This window comes from Sitophilus oryzae, unplaced genomic scaffold (genome assembly GCF_002938485.1).
Source record: "Sitophilus oryzae breed Bouriz unplaced genomic scaffold, Soryzae_2.0 scaffold_810_pilon_pilon, whole genome shotgun sequence".
Taxonomy (NCBI): Eukaryota; Metazoa; Arthropoda; class Insecta; order Coleoptera; family Curculionidae; genus Sitophilus; species Sitophilus oryzae.
In genome coordinates, this window is record NW_022147429.1 from 2,893,469 (window position 1) to 2,916,073 (window position 22,605).

At 33.4% G+C, this 22,605-nt stretch overlaps 1 protein-coding gene across 3 annotated transcripts in view; it reads left to right on the forward strand.

Moving 5' to 3' along the window:
* The window catches only part of LOC115888990, a 34,442-nt gene that overhangs the window by 7,522 nt on the left and 4,315 nt on the right, over positions 1-22,605 (forward strand). For 2 of the 3 annotated variants that reach the window (XM_030908895.1, XM_030908897.1), the window contains 11 exons: positions 5,357-5,516; positions 5,599-5,862; positions 7,096-7,309; positions 7,367-7,520; positions 13,176-13,344; positions 13,399-13,563; positions 14,794-15,037; positions 16,282-16,503; positions 16,559-16,950; positions 18,252-18,681; positions 18,792-19,143. In XM_030908895.1, coding sequence (XP_030764755.1) covers positions 5,357-5,516; positions 5,599-5,862; positions 7,096-7,309; positions 7,367-7,520; positions 13,176-13,344; positions 13,399-13,563; positions 14,794-15,037; positions 16,282-16,503; positions 16,559-16,950; positions 18,252-18,681; positions 18,792-19,143 — 2,766 coding nt within the window. The remainder of the gene's footprint in view (positions 1-5,356; positions 5,517-5,598; positions 5,863-7,095; positions 7,310-7,366; positions 7,521-13,175; positions 13,345-13,398; positions 13,564-14,793; positions 15,038-16,281; positions 16,504-16,558; positions 16,951-18,251; positions 18,682-18,791; positions 19,144-22,605) is intronic. The other variant, XM_030908896.1, reaches the window with a different exon arrangement.

Here is a 22,605-nt window from a genome sequence, read left to right on the forward strand (position 1 = left end):
TCTCAACATTTCTAAAACTAAAGCTTTGTCGTATAAAAACTCGTTGCAGCCTTTTGTACTTAACAACACCACCATTGACGTCGTCAAATCTGTAAAATTCTTAGGGCTTGTTGTGGACAATTCTCTGAAATGGGACATACATATCGAAGCTTTGTCGAAAAAATTGAGCTCTGCCTGTTTTGCATTAAGGTCTGTTTCTAAGCAGCTTAACTTGTCAGTGGCTAAAACTGTTTATTATGCACTTTTTGAGTCGTACCTCAGCTATGCCCTTCCATTCTGGGGTACGTGTTGTGCGACTCAATTTGACCGCATTTTCAGGCTCCAGAAGAGAGCTGTTCACTGGGACTAAACAGCAGAACTCATTGCCGGGACTTTTTTAAAAAATTAAAAATATTGACTCTTCCTTCCTTATTTATATTTGAATCCGTTTGCCTAATACGTAAATATGTATCAGCTTCTCAAGAAAGGCCATCTCACACTTATCCACTCAGGAACGTGGAGCAAGATCTTTATCTACCTACCCCACGCTCAGAGTTAGTTAAAAGTTCAATATTATACAACTCGAAAAAAATGCACAATCACCTGCCATTTGAAATCAAATCCATAACATCATTTTTTTTTCATTTCGCAAAGCATTGAACTCTTATGTACTAGACAAGGCTTTCTACGCCGTAAATGAATTGTATTTTGAAAATCAAGTTTGATCTTGGAAACACTGGTCTAATGTTTGCTATTGCTATATATACATCGAAATTAATTTATTTAGAGGTCATTGATATTTTACTATAAACTAGCTAAATATTTTTGAATATTATTTTTATTTTTTGTTCTTTGACATTATAAACATTTATAAATGTTTATTTTAACAATAAGACTGACAATATTATTTGTATAATGTTTTGTATTATCTTTTGTTTGTTTGTTTGTGTACCTTGTTTTTTTACTTTGTTTGTTAGTTTACCTTTGTCTACAAATTGAAAATTTTTTTGACAATAAAGGCATTTATTTATTTATTTATTTATTAAATGATCAAAATTCTTTAATAACTTAACAAATATATTTAATAATTTAACAAATAGAAGAAACTTATGAGCTAACTAAAGCTATTTTACTCAAAAACTTTTTACTTACTCAGATAAAAAATTGAGTTTTATCCGGTTGAATTTAAATATATTTTTAAAAGTAATTTTCCATTTCATAGCGTTAATGGTAATGCAAAAGATATTTCTAATCAATGGTGAACTGGAATTTACTAGTTTTTCATTAAATTATATACAACTGAAACTAATCAGTGTTCTATATAAAATAATTTGATTTTAAATTATGCAAATTGGAAAAATTGGAATACAGACTGGGGATCGTTCGAGTTATTTAAGTAATGTTATTTTTGTTAGAGAACATTTCGGTAAAATAAAGGTAAACTAAACAAACAAAGTAAACAAATAAGGTACACAAACAAACAAACAAAAGATAATACAAAACATTATACAAATAATATTGTCAGTCTTATTGTTTAAAATAAACATTTATAAATGTTTACAATATCAAAGAATAAAAAAATAAAAATAATATTCAAAAATATTTAGTTAGTTTATAAAAAAATAAATTTATTTCGATGTCATTGGTAAATAAAGCAATAGCAAACATAAAGTCTGTCCATACCTTTGAATAAGAAGACTAAGGAAGGAGCATATCAAAAATCTTAGGTACACCGCGATGGGCCTCAAATATGGCCGACTTAAATTCCGGTTTATCAGTGTCGTTCTAATTTTATTTAAAAAATGTAAAACTATGATGTAGGGTAGACGTGGGGTAGACTCAATAATTTGTTGTTTTATTTTACGTTGTGAATAAATGTTGGTAGTTATTAAAATTGTTATAAAAATATATAATTCTAATAAAAATAGATAAGTTATAATAAGTATTTATTAACACAAACATCCGATACGCTACTGAAGCAGGTAAGTCAAATTAACGTATCTAAATTCTTTGACATCTAATCTTTGACAAGTAATAAATAAAAGCTAAAATGCAAGAAAAATATATAATTTAGTTAATTTAAGTAAATTTCATAAATGATCGGTTTACTACACGTATGTATATTATATAGTCACTTACTAGCGAAAAGTTGTTCCATTATTTCACTCAATTTTTGCCGAGATCTACCGCACGCTACATAACCAACTATTTTAGAGTCTTTTTCGATAAATCACGATAATGTCACTGTTAATTTAAGTTCTGCCACAATTTCCATCTAGATTTACTACCTTTATACAACTATCAGTAGTAGAATAAATAATAAATAACATAAAATAAGCTCCGTAAAGACTGACAAATCCACAAAAAATCAAATTCAAATGTGTCAAATGAATCGTCAAACAGAACTGTGAAGTATCCCCACCCTAGAGTGCTTTTATGGTGCTTTTTCCGCCCACCATGCATGGATACATGGATAGCATTATGCTCCTTCCTTAGTCTTCTTATTCAAAGGTCCATACAGAGAATACATGACAGTAACAGTTTCGTCTGTCGTTTGAATTCACAGGTAAATTGTATTCTGTGTTATTTAATGGATGTCATGTGTCGAAATCCCCGACTCGTTCAACAAACTTTAGATCGATATTAGGAATTCACAGGTCCAATGGCAGTCGGTGTCAAAATATACTTCTTCGAATATTTTTTTCGAAATAGGACGGTTAGGGTCGTTTACCAATGATAATTTACTTATCGCTGATCTTTTTTGACAGTGGTCGTCTTAGCTAATAAGTAGCAGTTAAACCCTCATATGGGCTATCGAAAATGCATTTTTTAACAAGGAAAACGTAACATGCATTTATTTCAAAAACTGTTTGACTTAGACATATTTTGTATGATTATATGTGATAACTTTTGGTCTATTCTACTGCAACCTTTTCAGGTCTATTAAGGTTGATTCTCACTATACCTTCCATATCAGCTCCCTTCCGTTTCCCTTCCGTTCACATAAAATATTATATCATGTAAATGAACAGAACAATGCACACTATCCATTCTGTTTCCCTTCCGTTCCATATCCTTTCCTTCCATACATTTTTTTGGCGGACGGACTGAAGCGTATCGGAAACAGCGTTGTCAAGTTCTTACATTTTTACCAGCTCTCTTAAAATTTTGCTGATATTTATTTATTCTTTTACCTCTTAATTAAATCTATTACCATTTTTAAAAGATACAACTTTTTAAAATAAAACATTCGTAATGATATAAATTGTACAATAAAAAATAATAGCGTCAATACAATAAAAATACGGAACGAATATGGAATGGATATGGATATGGAATGGAAACGGAAGGTATAGTGAGAATCGACCTTTATGGTTCTCTACTCTCTGGATTACTTTCTCTAATCGTATCCTTTTTACAAAGACTATAACTTGAAAACTGAACCAATATAGCTTATAACCAACGGTTATGATGGCCTAGAAAAAAGAATCATACATTTGCCAGATCGGTTATCGCACTGGCTTAGAGTATATTATGTCGTGTCTGATTGGCAAAATCTGTACATGGTTTCGTCGGTTAATATCATCAGCTTTAAAAAATACATATTGAGCTCCCAATGCCATGTTAGTAGACCAACTACTGATTTGACAGTTTTCCTGTTTTTTCTTTAGAGATCTGCTGTAAATTTTAACGAACATCTACATATATAAAATGCTAATGTTTATCTGTGTCGTCTCTACTGAAGTAACGACTTGCTCTAGAAAGTTGCTTTTTTTACTAAAAGATACCTAATTGGCTCTTCTAAAAACTGTCGTCGCCGGATTTTTTGTTTTTCATTTAATTAAAAAAAATAAAAAGTATTTTTTTTCCTTATGTCGTGGCGGATGCGCCAGGCTTCAACTAGTTCTATTATATTTTATAAATTACAATACAGTGGGTACAGGGCCGCTTTATCCATTAGGCAAGATAGGCAGGCATTTTTTTAATGAGGGGCGGCATTTTTTTTTAATGAAAACAACTCGGAAAAAGATATATTCGAAAATGAAACATACTGCGACAATATTATAATAGTTTTGAATTATTAAAATAAAATATTAAATATTTATTAACAATTAGTGTACATAGATTTATGTAAAATGATTCGAACCACCTTGACAAAAAATGCCAAGGAAACCCCCTTCTTAAAAATATAATTTTTAGTTTAACATTATTATTGTCCTTTTTGTGTTTTTTATTTTATTTTTATTATTTATATTGGAAAAGGCGATACACAAAATATGAGTCAGCTGCCATTTTCGGTCCTACGATTATCCAGGCTCAGAACTTAGTAAGGACATGGTGTTGGCGAGTCATCAAATCGATTATATATAGTGGGCCCTCCTCCTTTGAGTCAGATATTTACAATAAGAATTAACCTAAAATCCAAGGAGGCAATAGAGAAAGATGTGTCCTCTATTACAGAAACGGGACAACACCGGTATCAGAAAGAGACAGAGAAAATGGAGACAGATCCTCCAACCTCCACCTTACTGGTACCTTAGCCGCAGACATGCTCATCGATTGTGAATGGCATGGAGGGCCAAATCCCAACCGTGTAAGATTGTATACCCTCCTAATAGGAGGTAGATGTCCACTCCTCAGAGGAAGAACATCAACTTTTGAACATCTGTTGTCAGAAAAGGATGAGAAATACCCTGTCTTCCCAGCAACAGAAAAAATCCCCATGTGTGATGAGTTATAAACTGTATGATGAGTTATAACTCAAGAAAGAGGAACATAATAAACCTTGTTCCTGATTCTCACTCATTCTATATACATTCTACATAGGTACGGAAGACTGATACAAGAAAACCGGTACCATAAAAAAAGGATTCAATAGGTACTGGAAAACAGATTCAAAGCGGTACGGTAATAAAATCAAAACGTTTCAAATGTAACATACCACATCTATAATATTAGGTTTGTATTTGTATAAAATATTGTTTAGCACTGTTTTATTGATAACTCCGACGCGACGTCGTTTAATTGTAAAACTTCGTCGAATCCATATTTCGATCCATTTTGTATTTCGGTCATTCCAAGAATTATCCCGGTACATCCTGTAATATAATTCTGTCCTACCGGTCTAATTGTTGATATCGGTATACCACCAGTTGTAAGACCGGTATTTCTTGATACCATCAGTATTGAAGTACTAGGATCTAATATCTAACCACCATAGAAATGTTCTGGTCCAACTGATTGTTTTAATGAGCCTCGTTTGGCCATTTCATCTGCTTTGCCTTATTTTTAATATTTTTAATCGCGTTATATTTTTCATTACTTTCAGTCTATTTATTTATGACAATCTCTATTATTGAAGAAGAATTTCTTTTAGGAACAATTAAAACAGGCTGTGAAACAAATAATTGACGTAATTAAAAAGCCGTTTGTGGCAATCAAAGAAGCTATCAAAAAGGTGGTGAAAACCGTTAAAGAAGTGATTAAGAAAATTAAAGAAATACTGTTGAAAATAAAGAGGATTATAATGGCTTTAGGTAAAAGCAGCGTATATTTACGCTCAAGTTAATTAGTGTTACAGATTTCAGATTTTTTATTTATATTAAAATCTTGTTCTAGTTCGAGTAATAAAGTCTGTGTTTGAATTTCTGGGCAAAATTATCAATATCTGCAATAAAGAACTGGGCACGCCTTTTGAGAGATGTTCCAGAGTTTTCGAAAATGCTATAGCTGATTGTAACGCTAAATTGGGGCCGTTATTCAGCTGGTTGTGTTCTTTGGCTTATATTGTCAAAGCGGTTTGCTATATAGTAAAAATATTCGATTATGTTTGCATGTTGGTTGACTTTATCAGTAATTCTGTCGTTGGAGTTGTAATAAGAAGTAAGTCAATTATCATCTTAAATAGTATCTTTAATATAATACGATAAATATAGTATTATAGAATAGTCTCTGAATTTAAGTGATAATTAAAGATAAAAGTAAATAAGAGTATAATTGAGTGAATTATAATATTTACATAAGTAATATTAGATTATTACCGCTCATGATATTTTTAATCAAAACCTATTTTTGCGTATATTTATGAATAGGGGAATACACTTTTAACAGGGTGCCAGTCAAAAAGTTGCCGCAAACTATGTTTCATTAATATTAATAACTGATTTTGGAGACGACATTAAGATAATAAAATTTTTTGATCATTTATACAGGATGAGTTTCCTACGATGTTCTCTGTGGGTATCTCGGAAACTACTGGAGATAGAGAGTCGGTTAAATGGGAAAAGAATTGCAGTTTTGTGGGGTCATAAATATGCGCCTTTCAGATTTTTGAAAAAGTTCATGGCTTACTAGATATTTAAAAAAAAAAATTTCGGCTATTTTAAAAATTGTCCATCCATTCCATTATTATTATTTTAGACAAAAAGTTTTCAGATATAAGTTGTAGATAATCACATCCCTAATGAGTTTGTGTTCTCCGATTTTTTCTAAAGCCTGTCATTTTTGACATATAACACAAACATATGTTTTTTAAATGGAAACAATAGTTGGCCATGACTTCATAATAAACGCCATTTTTAAGCGTTTCAGCGATATAAGCTATAATATGTTTCGAGATACCCAGAGAGAACATCGTAGGAAACTCACCCTGTATATCAAATTAAAGCTATTTTTGGCAACCCCTATTTGCGGCAAGTTTTTCATAGGCACCCCTTATAACATCATCCACAGAATGAAAATAGCTTTAATTTGACATGTAAATGATCATTGACATGATCATGATCATCATATTAATATAGAAAATAGATATCAATAGAAAAGAAGTAAGAGTTGGTAAAAAAGTTTGTCCTAGATTTTCATAAGACGTCATTCCTAGTATAAAATATACAAGCATTCAAAATATAGGTATGCTAACACATATTTTGGGTTGTAAGGGGTTGTACCATGTGTTTACATTATAATCGTAAAAGATTGGAGTGAAAAATCTGAAAAAGAAAATTAGCTATGGAGCTTTTTTGGAACACTGGTTCACACTGTATTACCATATTTATATTATGATTTATATTAATTTTTATAAATTACAAAAAATATAAAAATGTGATTTTTTGTTCGTAGAAGTAAAAACTTTTGTACGTCATATCAAAACCATGTTCTATGTTCGAATTAAATTTTCTCATTCATTCAAATACGAAACCAAGGCATCTAAAAGTCTGACAGAAATAGCAAAAGAAATTGTAGCGGAAATCAAATACAGAAGTAAAGGAATCGTTGCTTTCTTCAATCTCATGACCTCAGCTGTTATGTTGTTCTTCTTGTACATGGTCTTCCAGTAAGTTCTTGAAACACATATGTTTACATTATAATCGTAATTCTGTTGTAATTCTAGAACAGCTTATTATAGAATAAGATACTTAACAAGCGAGAGATTTGACAACATATACATTACCAAGAATTTTAGAGATATTGACAGAAGAAGATCAAAAATTGGTAGAGAAACAGTATTGCCCTTAACTAAAAAGGAGAGCAAAACATATGTTCCGGTAATTTTTATATTAACTATTTAAAGTTTTATTGTCAATACAACGGTATCATACTACCTATTACAGTAAATGTTACAGTTTAGGTTAGGCTCTTAATATCAATAACATAAAAACATACAGGCTAGCGCATCTCATTCGTCTCGGTTGATTATACCACACAATTATACGAAAACGGAAAGATGTAGAAATAAAATATTTTATGGGTATATGTGGGGAGGCAAAGGTGCTCGGTGGCGAAGGGGAGGCAAAGGTACAGGCTCTCGTCTACCAATCTGAAGGTAGTGGGTTCGATTCCCACACCCGGCAATTCATCAGCCGACTATTTTTATTAAAATTAAAATAGTGTTGGTGCTGAACTACTTGCATCAAGGGTAGATTTGGACCAGTAGTGCATATTGAAAAGTGACCCAAACGACATAAACTTTAATATAATAATAAATAACAAAAACAATAGGTAAAACACGAAAATAAGTGAAATCAAGGACGAACTTGGATTAATAACTAAATGACGTTACATGAAATAAACCCCTAGTTTTCGGCCGTTTTCTGTTAAAAGCAATATGGCGGCACAAAATTCCTAGAAATTTTAATAAAATTATTGATTATCCGACTTTTGGACATTCTGATCTTAGAACTACCTACGTATAATTAACCAAGAAATTCGTAAAAATTATATTGATGGACGATAATGTTACATAAACATGTTTAAAAACTTATGACGTCATTTTTTTAAGTAAACGCCCTAAATTCGGATGCATGAAAACTGAACTTAATAATTTTAATAATTTAAACGTTTTGATATTTAATCGGACGTTTTGATATTTTCACATAGGGGAAGCCCGGGCAAAGTGAACACCCCGGGCAAAGCGAATATCCCCCACTATTCTCAAACTATTCGTTTGGCATCAATCACGTGACATAGCAACGCTCGTCTGTCTTTGCTCAATACGCGGCAAACACCTAAGTGGGAGAGCAGGCCATGCGGCGTCCGCAGAACGGCAAACTGTGTTTTCGAAAAATAATTTCTAATATTTCGAGGTAAGTATTTTGATGATTAATGATTAGAAAGACTAAGAATTAATGATGTCACATCAAATAGATTTCAAGCAATGAAGGGTGTCAGGTAGGGGTGTGTTCTCTCACCCCTATTGTTCAATATTTATACCGAGTACATAATGCGTGATATTCTCGATAACTGGCAAGGTGGAGTATCTGTGGGGGGAAGGAAAATCAATAATCTAAGATATGCCGACGATACACTAATCATAACATCAAGTGTGGAAGAAATGGAATTTATTATGCAACGTCTCCAAGAAACTAGTACATAATTTGGGCTAAAACTTAATCCTAACAAAACTACTGTCATGATTGTGGACCGACAAAACAACAACCAACCTCACGTGGGAAACATAGCTGGATTTAAGGTGGTTAATAAATACTTATATCTGGGATCGCTAATCGACAACAGCGGCTCATGCGAAGGCGAAATAAGACGTAGAATTGCGCTGGCTAGAACAGCCGTAACTAAATTAACTAAGATATGGAAAGATACAGCCATCACTAAGAACACCAAACTAAGACTGCTGAACTCGCTTGTTTTCCCGATTGCTACGTATGGGGCGGAAACATGGACGCTGAAGAAAAGCGATACCAGGCGAATAGATGCTTTTGAAATGTGGGCATATAGACGTCTGCTACGTATACCTTGGACAGCCCATCGTACGAATGAGTCAGTTCTCCAAGAACTAAACTCACAACTCAGCCTCTCAAAAAAATAAACCGATGTTTTCTGACATATATTGGTCACATTGCTAGAAGAACGGACTCACTGCAGCTGCTAATAGTCGAGGGAAAGGTAGAGGGAAAGCGACCACGAGGAAGATCACCCAAGAGATGGGTTGATCAAACTAAAGACCTAATCGGCCAAGGCCTTCATGAAACCGTCAGCATGGCTCAAAATAGAGCGGACTGGCACAATACGATAAAAACCGCTACAGGAACATCATAGTCACTAATCCCTCTTCAGGACCAACGGACCAAAGAGAGAGATTTTGATGATATTTTCTATATTATTTGTTTATTACTATTGGGCGTATTACAGTTCTATTACGTGTCAAAGAGCTTTATTATAATATGTCGAACGGAGAATTGAAATCAATAGTTTTCTTATGAATTGACTTAACCTTAAAAATGGTTGTGCTGGGCAAAGTGAATAGGGCAAAGCGGATATGGTATCCACTTTGCCCGGTTTTTACGATTATTTAGTTTCGGTATTACAAAGCTCATATTTTGTTGCAGATGGTGCATAAATATAAAAAAAAGACTAATCAAGGCTCTTGGGATAAAGATGTTATGCGGACGGCTATAAATTTATGCAAAGCCGGAGAATCGGTGAAGGGCACAGCTAAGAAATATGGTATGGCTTATGCGACTTTGTACAGACACGTCAAAAGTGGTAACGTTACTCCAAAACTCGGCAGATTCCGCCCAGTTTTCAGCGAAGATCAGGAAATAGAGTTAAGGACCTATCTCAAAGACATGGATTCCGTGTTTTTTGGATTAACTCGAGATGAGTTTAAGAATTTAACATATACCTACGCCAAAAAAAATAATTTGAATTATCCAAAAAGTTGGGACAAGTATGAAAAAGCCGGAGATGATTGGCTACAATCATTTTTGTCACGTCACAATGCCATTACTCTCAGGACTCCGGAGGCAACATCGGTTGCAAGAGCGAAAGGATTCAACAGACATGAAGTCGGACGTTTCTATGATAATCTTGAATCTTTGATTGACAAATACAATATTGACGCTCTAGATTTTATAATATGGACGAAACCGGTATTTCGACGACAACTAACAAACCCCCTAAAGTACTATCAATAAAAGGAAAGAAACAGGTAGGCATAATTGCAAGTGCGGAGCGTGGCCAATTAACGACAATGATCGGTTGTTGCAATGCCATTGGTTCATTTTTACCGCCCTTCCTTATTTTCGCCAGAAAGAAGATGCAGTCTAGGCTACTCGACGGTGCTCCTCCCGGGACTCAAGGTACTTGTACACCAAATGGTTGGACTTCAGGTGAGGTATTTCTTGCTTGGTTGCATTTCTTTGTAGAATATACACGACCTAACGCCGACAAAAAGGTACTTTTACTTTTGGACAACCATGAGAGCCACAAATACTATCCTGCATTGGAATATGCAAGTAAGAATAATGTCATAATTTTATCCCTGGCCCCGCATACTACTCATAAAATGCAGCCTATGGATGTGGCCGTTTACGGCCCACTAAAAACCTACTTTGAAAGAGAGGTTAATATGTTCCAAAAGGCTCATCCTGGGCGCATTATAAATCAATACGACGTAGCCAGACTGTTATCACCAGCCTTTCTGAAAAGTTCAGTAGCCATAAATGCAGTTCATGGATTTGAACGGCCTGGCATTTGGCCAGTAAACAAACACGTTTTTGGTGAAGAACACTTTGAACCAGCGGATGTGATTGCGGGCAGATCAGATATGAATATTAGCCGAGTAAGCATACATTCCTTACAAACAATAGAAATTCCTGATACCGCTGCAGAAGCCTCTTCAACTCCTTTGCCCTCACATTTACAAGAAAAGATTTTAACAGTTGATCCTCCAGGAGAAATGATTCCGCGTCCAGACAAACCCACAAAGAGCGACTCATCTAAGCCTCAACTTCAAGAAAGCACCCCAGAAAAAAATAATGTTCAGAGTGACATTGCCATTACACTAGAACCAGGAACAGAGTCACTTAAAGTTTCTTCTACTTTGGAACCGAATGCGACAAGTATTCCTGTTGTACATTCTCTAAAAGGTGATGCAATGGTACCAGATACTTCAAAAATATTCGCAGAAATAACGACCGTGACGACCCTCCACCGAATCCGGAACCTGGATGTTCAAACTTTCACCAGAGTCCCATATCATTAAGACCAATACCAAATCCTTATAAACCACTGACAACTCGTAAACGCAAATTTCAAAAATCAGAAGTTTTAACTAGTACTCCTATCAAAGAAGAGCAAAAGCAAAAATTTGAAAAAAATAAAGTAAAGAATATTACTAAAAAATTAAATGTAGAATTAAACAAATTTCCTAGAAAGACTGCTAAAAAAGGTAAACAACCAAAGAAAATTAGGAAATTTGAAGATATTGTATGTTTTTTTTGCGGTGAAATATATATTGAAGAAGATGATTTTCCAATTGAAGATTGGATTCGCTGTGGTCGGTGTTTCCAATGGTGTCACGAAGAATGTCACGTGATACTTAAAGATATTTAAATATGCATGCTACAATAGAATAAAGTAGCAACACCCTGTACATTACTTTTCCGAATTAATACTTGTGAAGACTTTAAAAACAGAGAAATAAACTTTACTGATGAATTTTATCGTTTCCTTAAACTTATACAGGGGTACCACAAATTGTTGATCTATTTTAAATATTTATTTTTCATAAAAACTTCGTTATTTCAAATGCAACACCCTGCATTTTTTTTTAAATAAATCGAAGCAGATTTAAATGCTTTTTCAAACTATATTAGGGTTTCCCATACCTATATATAAGTAAGTATTCGTTATTTTATCAAGAAAAATAAAGCAGTGTCTGCCGGCAGAACGAATGGATATATTACTAGTGATTTTATTTTGTGAGAAAAATTACTTCTTGGCCAAAGATACCCAAATAGGAATCTGATAAGCGTTCCTTTGAAAAACTACATGTCCTATTTCTCAGATCTGGTAGAGTGGTTTATAAAAAACCTATTAGGCAGAAACATTGTTATAAATTTAAATAAAGTCCATAAACTAATTTTAATTTTGAAAATAGCTACTAACTAGAAACTTGCCATAACGACACCTCTTGATTGCCAATTTATTGAAAAATTGCACTTTATTCAAAATCTGAGGTAATATAGTTTGAAAGAGCATTTAAACTTGCTTCGACTTAATTTAAAAAATACTGTGTATTTGAATTTTTTTATGTAAAATAAATATTTAAGATAGACCAGTAATTGTTGATACCCCTGTATACATTAACCGAAGCAATCAAATTTTTCAGTAAAGTTTATTTCTCTGGCTTAAAAGCCGGCAAAATAATTAATTCTGGAAAACAATGTACAGGGTGTTGGCAATTTTTTTATTATAGCATGCATATTTAAATATCTCAAAAACCAAAGCTTGTAAACATATTTAACCCTTATAATAAAAACCTTTTTTGGGCTCAAAAATTCAAAAATGAAATAAAATACCGGGTGTTCCATAAGGAAAAATATAACTAGATATGGATCTTAGTTCTGGTATACCCTGTATATTTCAAAATAATTTTAAATTATACACATTGCCTTCCCACATATACCCATAAAATATTTTGTTTCTACATCTTTCGATTTTCGTATAATCAACCGAGGCGAATGAGGTGCGCCGCCACCCTGTATACACAAATCTACTTCTATTCACCAAAACGTTTTATTTTTAACTCTTGAAGTTAATTTTATTAACTCTATTAGCATCATCTGCTGATAATGATGATGGTCATGCGGTTTGCAAGACAAACGTTTAAAATTTTTTGGTCGATTTGTGTAATCTTTCAGAACTACAATTTCTGTACAAAATTATAATTATTTACCTAGATATCTTCCGGAGCCTTAGCTAGCTCAGAAAGAAAGAAGCTATCCAAATCAGCAGTTTCTTTAGCCACTGCTTCTGTTAAACTGGCCACCCATATGGTTGCAGATTACTGTTTATATTGGATATTGACCATGATAACGTATCACGGAAGATATCAATCGAAAATTCAAGGCAATGCTTGTGTGATTGTATTTATTGTCAAAAGTAACTAATAATCAATTTCAGCACCTAATCTTCCTGTTGCACATATTTCTGGCGAAGGATTTATTGCAAAACTCCTACGAGTTATCGTCAATGCATTTCAACCAGCTGGAATTCAACTGGAAATTGATACAGTGCCTTGCCTGCCAATTCCAATACCTCCAGATTTTGACCGATATATTCAAATTGGTACTACAAAAATAGACAGCTATACATCTAAACTGATAAATACTGTATAATACTGTAATGATACGTTACAACCATTATTTGTGATAGATAATTCCGACCAAAATGTGTCAATTTGTTTAGATAAATATATTAACCATGTTGTGAAATAAGTATACAGGGTGGTCCAAACTGTATTCCGGAAACTTCGGCAGCATATTCTGCAGATAAAAATAAGTAAAAAAGTTCGTATAAATGTATGTCCTAAAATGCTTAGTTTCGGAGATACAGAGTGTAGAAGTTTCATTTTTATTTCGATTTTTTCCATATAATTCCTGAAGTAACGCGGATGTGATGAATATCTGGATGAAAATTGGTGGATGGGTGTTTTTTGTAGGTGGCGCCACCTACATGTGTTTTAACTGTTTTGAAGAGTAATAACTTTTCGTCGGTACCCGTATAAAACTACTGAGTAAAAAAATATACATTTACAACTTTTTTTTACATAAAGAGGGTCTCTTGGTAAAAATCGCTACGAGTAATGGTTCTCGAGATATTTGGAATCGAAATTATCGATACCTGTCATCATTGGACATAAATTAAACATGTTGACTAAATAGTTATTAGACAGAAATCATAAATTTGAAATCTTTTTGTATCAAAAGTTCAAAAGAAACTGTTTAATTATCATTTTTTCGCAGAAAAACTTACGATTAATTTAAAAAAATAAAAATTTATTATTTCACTCAAATAACTATACTCAACGTGTGCTTATTTTTTGTCAATAATGACATGTATTGACTATTTCCATTCTAAATATCTTGAGAACGGTTGCTCGTAGCGATTTTTACCAAGAAATATTTTTTACATAAAAAGTCATGGAAATGTATATTTTTTTAGTCAGTGGTTTTTATACAGGTACCGTCGAAAAGTTATTACTCTTCAAAACAGTTAAAACATATGTAGGTGGCGCCCCCTACAAATAGAAGTAATTTTGACATAAAAATCAAATTTCTCGTGTCACAAAACTCCCAAATACCACTTTTCATCCAAATATTGACGTTACTTCAGAAATTATTTGGAAAAAAATCAAAATAAAATGAAACTTCTACACACTGTATCTCCGAAACTAAGCATTTTAGATCATACATTTATACGAACTTTTTTACTTATTTTGATCTGTAGAATATACTGCCGAAGTTTCCGGAATACAGTTTGGACCACCCTGTATATTTAGATATGCATATTTTTTAGGTATCACACTTATGCTTTGTTGGATATTAACATTACTTGAACCTTACGGGTTAAGATTTCGAAATTATATCATGGGATATTACCATCCTTTAAGAGCAAAACAAAGAACTATTTGGTTGTACAATCATATTTTAAGATCGCGAGCCACGTTCTTGATATTTGCCAGAAGACAACTGAGAAGAAAATTTGGGAAAAAAGGGACAGACTATATAAGCTGTAAAGAATTATTAAGATCAAAATTAAGGCAAGCGTTATCTCCACTAAAACTAATATTAATGATTAAAAAAATTGTGTGTGTACAATGTGCGCATATTTGAAGTGAAACTATTAACAGCTATTAAATTGAATGATTTGAAGGACATGTTTGAAAAAGTGTAGTTTGAAATGTTGAAAAAGTAATAAATTAAAAAAATAATAAATTGTTTTATTCACTTTCACAAAATTTGTATTAAAATGACCGTCTGTCCGTCTGAGGACTCCATTCGAGTATCTCTATCCACGTGCCGAGTTTGGTTCCAATCGACCCATAATTAAGAAAAATCCTGATGATTTCGTCCATTTAGAGGCATTGGTTCGAAACGTCGAGGGCGTCATCTTGTATCCCGTCCCCAATTATACCGATATCGACCCACATTTTTCTTCAATATCAAATCCTTAGTCCCACCTTGATGAAGATGTAAACGAAACGTCGTATCCCACTTTGCAGGGTGGGACCGTGTGCCCCGTCGCTAACATAGCCTACCTACCGAATTTGGTCGCGATTGGACATCAACTTATGACGTTTCTTACATCAAAACTAACTGTCACAGTGACCCTGTCATATACGGTCAAGTTTGCCTTGGTCTATCTACTCTTGTTTCGCCATTGATGATGAGGTTTCATAGTGCACGAAACATCATCAAAATATCATGTAAAGAGTATTCAGCCCCCTAGCTCTAGAGTTACGACGCTACAAAGACCTATCTCAACTTGCTCATTGGCTTACCACTCTTTCAATCGGAACCACTCTTCGTCTCGCGTGTCATCTCGCTAGCTCATGTGTCACGGCTTTAAATTTTTACTCCCAGCGCGCGTAAAGGAGTTTTACTTCAAAAATCTCTACTAAAAATCACTGAAACTCCATGTAAAATAGATTTCTATAAATATAAACAAAAACACTGTCAAATTCCTCATTGTATTCATTTAATCATTTTTCTGACCTCATCTGAACGTTTAGCGTTCTTCTGATGCATTTAACTACGTTTTAATATGACTCTTTTTTTCATTTTAATCTAAAGAATTGTTTTCTTCCAAATATATATGTGCTAGTTTTTAATAGTCTGTCCAGCAAGAGTAGGGATGATTTCAACAAACTACATTTAAAAATTGGCAGAAAATTCATGATACTATTAAAATAAAATGCCTTACAATAATTGTCAATGCCATGTATTCTCAGATTTCTGTTCTGTATTATAACAACACGATTTTAAACGTATGCCTAATTTTTAGTTGTGGTATATTGAGAATTTGTCTCGGAAGTGATCTACAAAAAACATGTCTGCTTTGCGGAGACGTGTATCGTGAAGGTGATGATAACAAATTTTTCAAATGTCAAACTCCTGATTGCCCCGGTTTTTTCTGCCTTGAATGTTTTAAGGATTTAAAAAACATCTGTCCTGTTTGCTTATCTCCTATTGAATATGGAGATTTGGACGATGCTGATGAAGAGAAGTATGCACTTTATAATATTTCACTAATATCTGAAATAATAACTGCACCTTCTCAGAGATTCCTCAGGTGATGAATCGCCTTCCAAGAAACCGAAAAAGAAAAAAAGAAAATGTCCATGTTTCCCTTGTGGTAGAGATGACAGCGATGACCGAGAACAATTAATTGATAAAAGAGAAGATAAAGAGTATCCGGAAGACAAAGAAGGCACCGAAGATGAAACTGATACATCCACCGACTATTCAACTACTTATCAATATGATGACACTGAACAAAAGCCATATCCAAAAGATTCAGTTTTGAAAGATGTAGAAATGCAACCAGTTCCAGATTATGCCAGCATGGAACATTTTAGAAATGAAAGAAATGTAGAAGTCGGAATAGAAAATATCATTCATATGTCGAAAGATGCTGGGACAATAGTAGAAATAGATATTAAAGAAATATGCGGTAAGTATTCCAGTAAATCCTCAGGCATAATAATAAAATTTAGTACAAAAAACTAACAGTTCTTAATATTATCATAGTGTGAACGTTGATTGAAAGAATTGGGAAGATACGCAACCTAATGGGCAAATTCGTGACAAGGCTAATTTGATTTCCCCTTACGTCTCAAGTTCTGTGTGGTAGAGCCACATTCGTTCTGCGTCCAAGGCATAAAACACTCATTTTCTCTAATTCGGCTAGCGAAGAAATATCGGAGACGGTGTGGAACTGAAAACGACAGTGTTGCCGTATTAAAATGTGTAATATCATGACGTTTGATGAATTTGTTTATATGTATTGAAAATTTATTTGAGTTAAACATAGAATAAACATTAAAAATATTTTTTTATAGATACTGAATATTTCGTATGATCGATAAAAGTCGTTTAGTTGGCTTGGAAGTGACCATTATTGCCATTTACCATAATATTTTACATATGAAATAACAGAATACTTCATTTCCAAGCCAACTCTGACGCCGTTCTTTGTTTAATGATATAATATTCTATTGAATTGTTTAATGATACAAAAGCCGTATTATTAACGTACTGTGGCCAAAATCTGTAGTTCTGACAACACTGTTCCCGGCAACCACTTACTATCGACTAAAAGTAGAACTACGGTAAAGTATTCTTTATCGGCTGCGCTGTAACAGACTATCAGTGCGCAGCGGCGCAGAGCTAAACTAAATCTCGGACAGCCTGACGGAAAACTCCCAAGCCAGCTATCTCGGGCATATTTTGTGCCACGAAATCGCCCATAAGGTTGCGTATCTCTTGTATAACCTTTTCCCCGTCAATTTATTATTCTCATGATATACAGGGTCTTAAATAAATGCAAATATTTTCAGGGCTGGTAGATAAAAGAAACATATTTTCTCATAACCGTTTTTCAAAAAGTCCAAAATAACCGAGTTATTTCACTTGGAAAATATTCTAAAAATATGATTTTTTGCTTAAATTTTGAATACCACATATCTTTTCTAGATTTTCTTTCTTGTAAATTTAATATACTACCTATGTTGCCATATTATCAAGAAATGTTTTATGTTTTTTAACTTAAAACCAAAAAAAAATCCAAAAATTTCCAAACTTTCTATTTTTTTTTTTCACGCGAAAAAACAGAGACATATTTCTCGGGCCGAAATATACTAGTCCTAAAAATATCTGTACATATTTAAGACTCGCCCTGTATATTTAATTATTTTTTTTTTGTAAATAAACTAGAACAAATAATACTAGAAAAATAATACACTTTTATTTGAGATGCCGATATAGAAGAACAATGTTCCGAGTCAAGTCCCCTTATCGATTCAGCCAGTCAGTACTCAAATCAATCAGAGAAAGAAACAAGGCATGTTGAATTCATCGGTGTACCCAATCGATGCACAGATACTAGAGGAAAAGTCAAACACAAACTAAAGTATTTCCCATCGCCATCAGTATGCATATGTTCAGATCTTGATTTGGCAGAGCAGTTTGAAGAAACTTCGTTTGTAACATTGCCAAAAAGTACAATGTCTACCAGCACCAGGTCAGATTGTAAATTTTGCAAAGCGCCTAGAGCTCATGTTATTTCGGCTCTAAATATTGGTTACGAAACTGAAGAGGAACTTAGAAACATCGTACCAAAATTAGATTTGTCGTTTTTAGATGGAGGAATAAATCAATTTGACTCTCCAAAGTTTACAGATAGGTAAAGCAAGATTGCGGAGACAAAAATTTTAAATTCTATTTTGTGTATTTTTCAGTTATATAATTGTGTAGGTATTTGGCCTTTTAATAACACAAAACTTGTTTGTTTAGATTCACAAATGTTAGATATGAGGAAATGTGCGAGACTCCTAGTTCTTCACGAAGATCTTTGGAATCCTCTTCAATCCTTTCTAGTCTTCAACACTCATCATCAGATCGAGAAACTAATCCTTTTATTAGGCGAAGAAATACTGATGCTCGCCGAATGGCATATAATACAGCATATAGTAGAGATAATATGGATTCCTCAAGTTCGATAGATAGCTATGAAATGAACAAAACAAGAAATCGAAAAATTAAACAGTATTATGAAACTACAAATAGACTTTGTATGGACGAACGTTGTCAATATATAAAGAAAAAGACGCCATTTAAAGATATGTTTAAGAAACTGCTACCAAAGGTAAGATATTTAAACAATAACATATTATATAAATATACATAAAACTTCCAGAATAATTAATTGTAATAATTGGAAGTGTTAAGCTGGTCAAATTAGTGTACAGGGTGGGTCAAATTGAACGCTTTTAAAAGGAAACGCCCTTTTCTATAAGAGATTGAGAAAACTAATATCGGTGTCTGGAGCTCAATTTTTATCAGAAATATGAAGGTGAAAATCGTTCATCGATATCTGTTACAGTTTCGGAGTTACGGGGTGTTTTTCAAAAATGTGCATTTTAAGAAATCGCTGTAACTTTTTTGCTATGGAACATTCTGTATTTGTATGAAAACATTTTCAAAGCATCTCTTTACGTAGAATTTAATGGTTTAAGTATAATTTTTTTAAAATTAATAATTTAAGAGTTATCAACAGAAAACTAGGTTTTTATTGCGGACAACCTATATATTTTTGATTAACTGAAAAGAACTTAAAATTACCTTTCCAAAAATATAGCACACTCGATATTGTGTTATAGTCCCCTTCAAAATACAGAATTTTTAAAAGTTCGCCACTTTTAACTAGTAGGCTTTGGACCCCTTATTGATGATCTGCCCCCAACGGAACTCGAAAACATATTTTTCCAGCAAGATGATGCTCTGTCTCAGAACGCTAAAGTTATCAGCAAATTTTTGCAACTAATTTCGAGAATAATTGAATAGCTAACCATGGTCCCAGCCGTTGGCCGTCGAGGCCGCTGAGGCCGCCGGATTATTTCTTATGGATTTTTATCCTTGCGGGAATAAAGATTCTTATTTTTAAATTGCCCGTATAATCTAGACAAGAATTAAAAGTACTTAGCGGTTATGCGAGGGTATCTTTCACCCTACTGAGTTAATGAATTCCGCGAGAAATGTTCAAAAACGGTCACGTCTGTCCATAACAGAAGACAGTCGTCATGTCGAACACCTATAGTAAAATCTCTTGTCTTGGTTTGCTAATAATTTTTATTATTATTAGATATAGTTTAAATGTGTTGATGTTGTTAAAATATAGTTTAAATTGTTATAAAATTCTGCACCTCTCACTCCAAATATTATTTTCGCTTTAATTGTTGCTCACAGTTTTTTTGCATTACAGCCGGCGCCACACACTGGCCGATTTGAATTAAATCAAGACATAAAAAGAGTTACGCGTTTTGTTTTTATTAAAAATTAAAAAAATTAACATAATTTACCTAAATATATAAACTGAAGTAGTTTTAGTTTCATATTTAACAGAAATTGTATTATACAGGGTAACCAAAGCGGTAACCTAGGCTATAATCAGAATACCGTTTATAGTAGTATAGTATAGTATTTATTCGAAACTAAGACTTTTAGATTACACTGTATAATTTTATTGCGGGTAACTTCGGGCAACCTTTTTGGGTGGATACTATACCGGGTGTTGCATCGTCGAGCGGGACATAGGAAATCCCATGTAAATTTTAATGGGGTCAATTATTGGCTTTCCTAATTATTTTAAAGAATAATTCTATTTAGGTTTATTGAAGAGCACTAAAACCCACATTCAAAAGAATAACTTTAGATATTTTTGATTAGCCCGTTTACGAGTTATCGCCGATTTCTTTTTAAATATTTCTCCTTTCTTATGGCCATGTATTTACTTATGAGCACCAGTCAAGGTAAAAGATATGATTAAAACTGACTTGATTTGATTTGAAAAACGCTAAAAGTCATAATATTTTTCCCTCCAGCGCGACCGGTGGTTCGTCACAGAACTAATAAATTTGTGTATAACTGGTTGCGGTGAAAAAGTCCTTTCAAAGATCTCAATTTCAGTTTCCCATATATTTTAGTTTGTATATGATAACTGTCAAAGTTGTCATTTCAGAAATTTATCTATTTAGTGCTTTATGATTATTATTAAAAACTCATACCTACATCGAAAATATTAGCCATGAATTACACTACCAAAGAAAAATTATTGATGATTAAAAGGTATTATCAAGGAAATAGTTATCAAAAGGTGTCGGATATCAGTGGCGGATACAGAGGGGGGGGGCCATGGGGCCCGGGCCCCCCCTAAAACCTGTAAATTTGGTTAAATATTAGCCTTTTGGGTTAAAAATGGCGCCCTAAAAAGCATATTCTACGTTACTTTTTTTTTGAGCCCCCCTAAAATAAATTTCTGTATCCGCCCCTGTCAGACATGTTTGCAGCTCTGTATCCGAATAGACCGATACCTGGAAAATCTACAATCGCAAGGAATATCCAGAGATTTGAGACCAAAGGTACCCTAATAAATAACTGCAGATGTGAAGCAAGGCGGGAACGAAGAGAAGATGCAAGAAATGATACCGACTTGGAAATTTTATTGTGTGTGGAAGATAACGATGGAAAGATCAGCAGAAGGAAACTTGAGGATGAAATAGGAATAGATCACACTACAGCGTTTCGAATTTTGAAACGACATAAATACTATTCCTTCAAATATGAAAAACACCAAGAGCTACGAGATGGGGACGAAATACGGCGGCAGGCGTTTTGTTTTGATATGATGGAAAGAGCAAATACGGATAGGGAATTATTAAAAAACATATGTTTCACTGACGAATGCACGTTTACCTTAAATAATGAACCCAATGTTCAAAATTATCGATTTTGGAACAAAGAAAACCAACACAGGTTTGTCGAAACCAGGACGCAATATCCACGGAAAGTAAATGTTTGGGCAGAGATATTCGGACACAATATTATCGGGCCATTATTTCTTACGCGAAATTTAAATGCAGAATATTATTTCGAACTACTCGAAAATCATATTTTACCTGCTTTACATGAGGCCGCTAGGGAAAATCAGGAAGTTTGGTACCAAATGGATGGCTGCCCGGCACATAGTACCCTGGCTGTTCGGGAATATTTAGACAATAGTTTTAACGGAAACGTTATTGGCCTAAATCATACAGTAAATTGGCCAGCAAGGTCTCCTGATATTTCGCCAAATGATTTCTTTCTCTGGGGCCATTTAAAAAACAGGATATACAAGGATAAAAAATACCCAAATCTAGACGAGTTAAAAAATGCTATTTCTGCCGAATGCAATAGAATTTCAGTTTACCAACTAGCGAATGTAAGACGAGAATTTTATGATCGCCTGGGTTATTGTCTAGCAGTCGATGGAGGAATATTTGAACATCTTCTTAAATCCTAAAGTTCTAACAATTTAATAGTACCTCAATTAATAAGTTATTGAATATTGTAATAATACTAAAATTAACCTTGTAATTGATTACTTTATTTTACTTTAATTCATATTAATTTGTATTTATAAATACATCTTTAAGATTTCCGATGTAGGAATGAGTTTTCAATAATAATAAGGCACTAAATAGGTAAATTTCTGAAATGACAACTTCATTTGACAGTTATCATAAGAAAGGAGAAATATTTAAAAAGAAATCGGCGATAACTCGTAAACGAG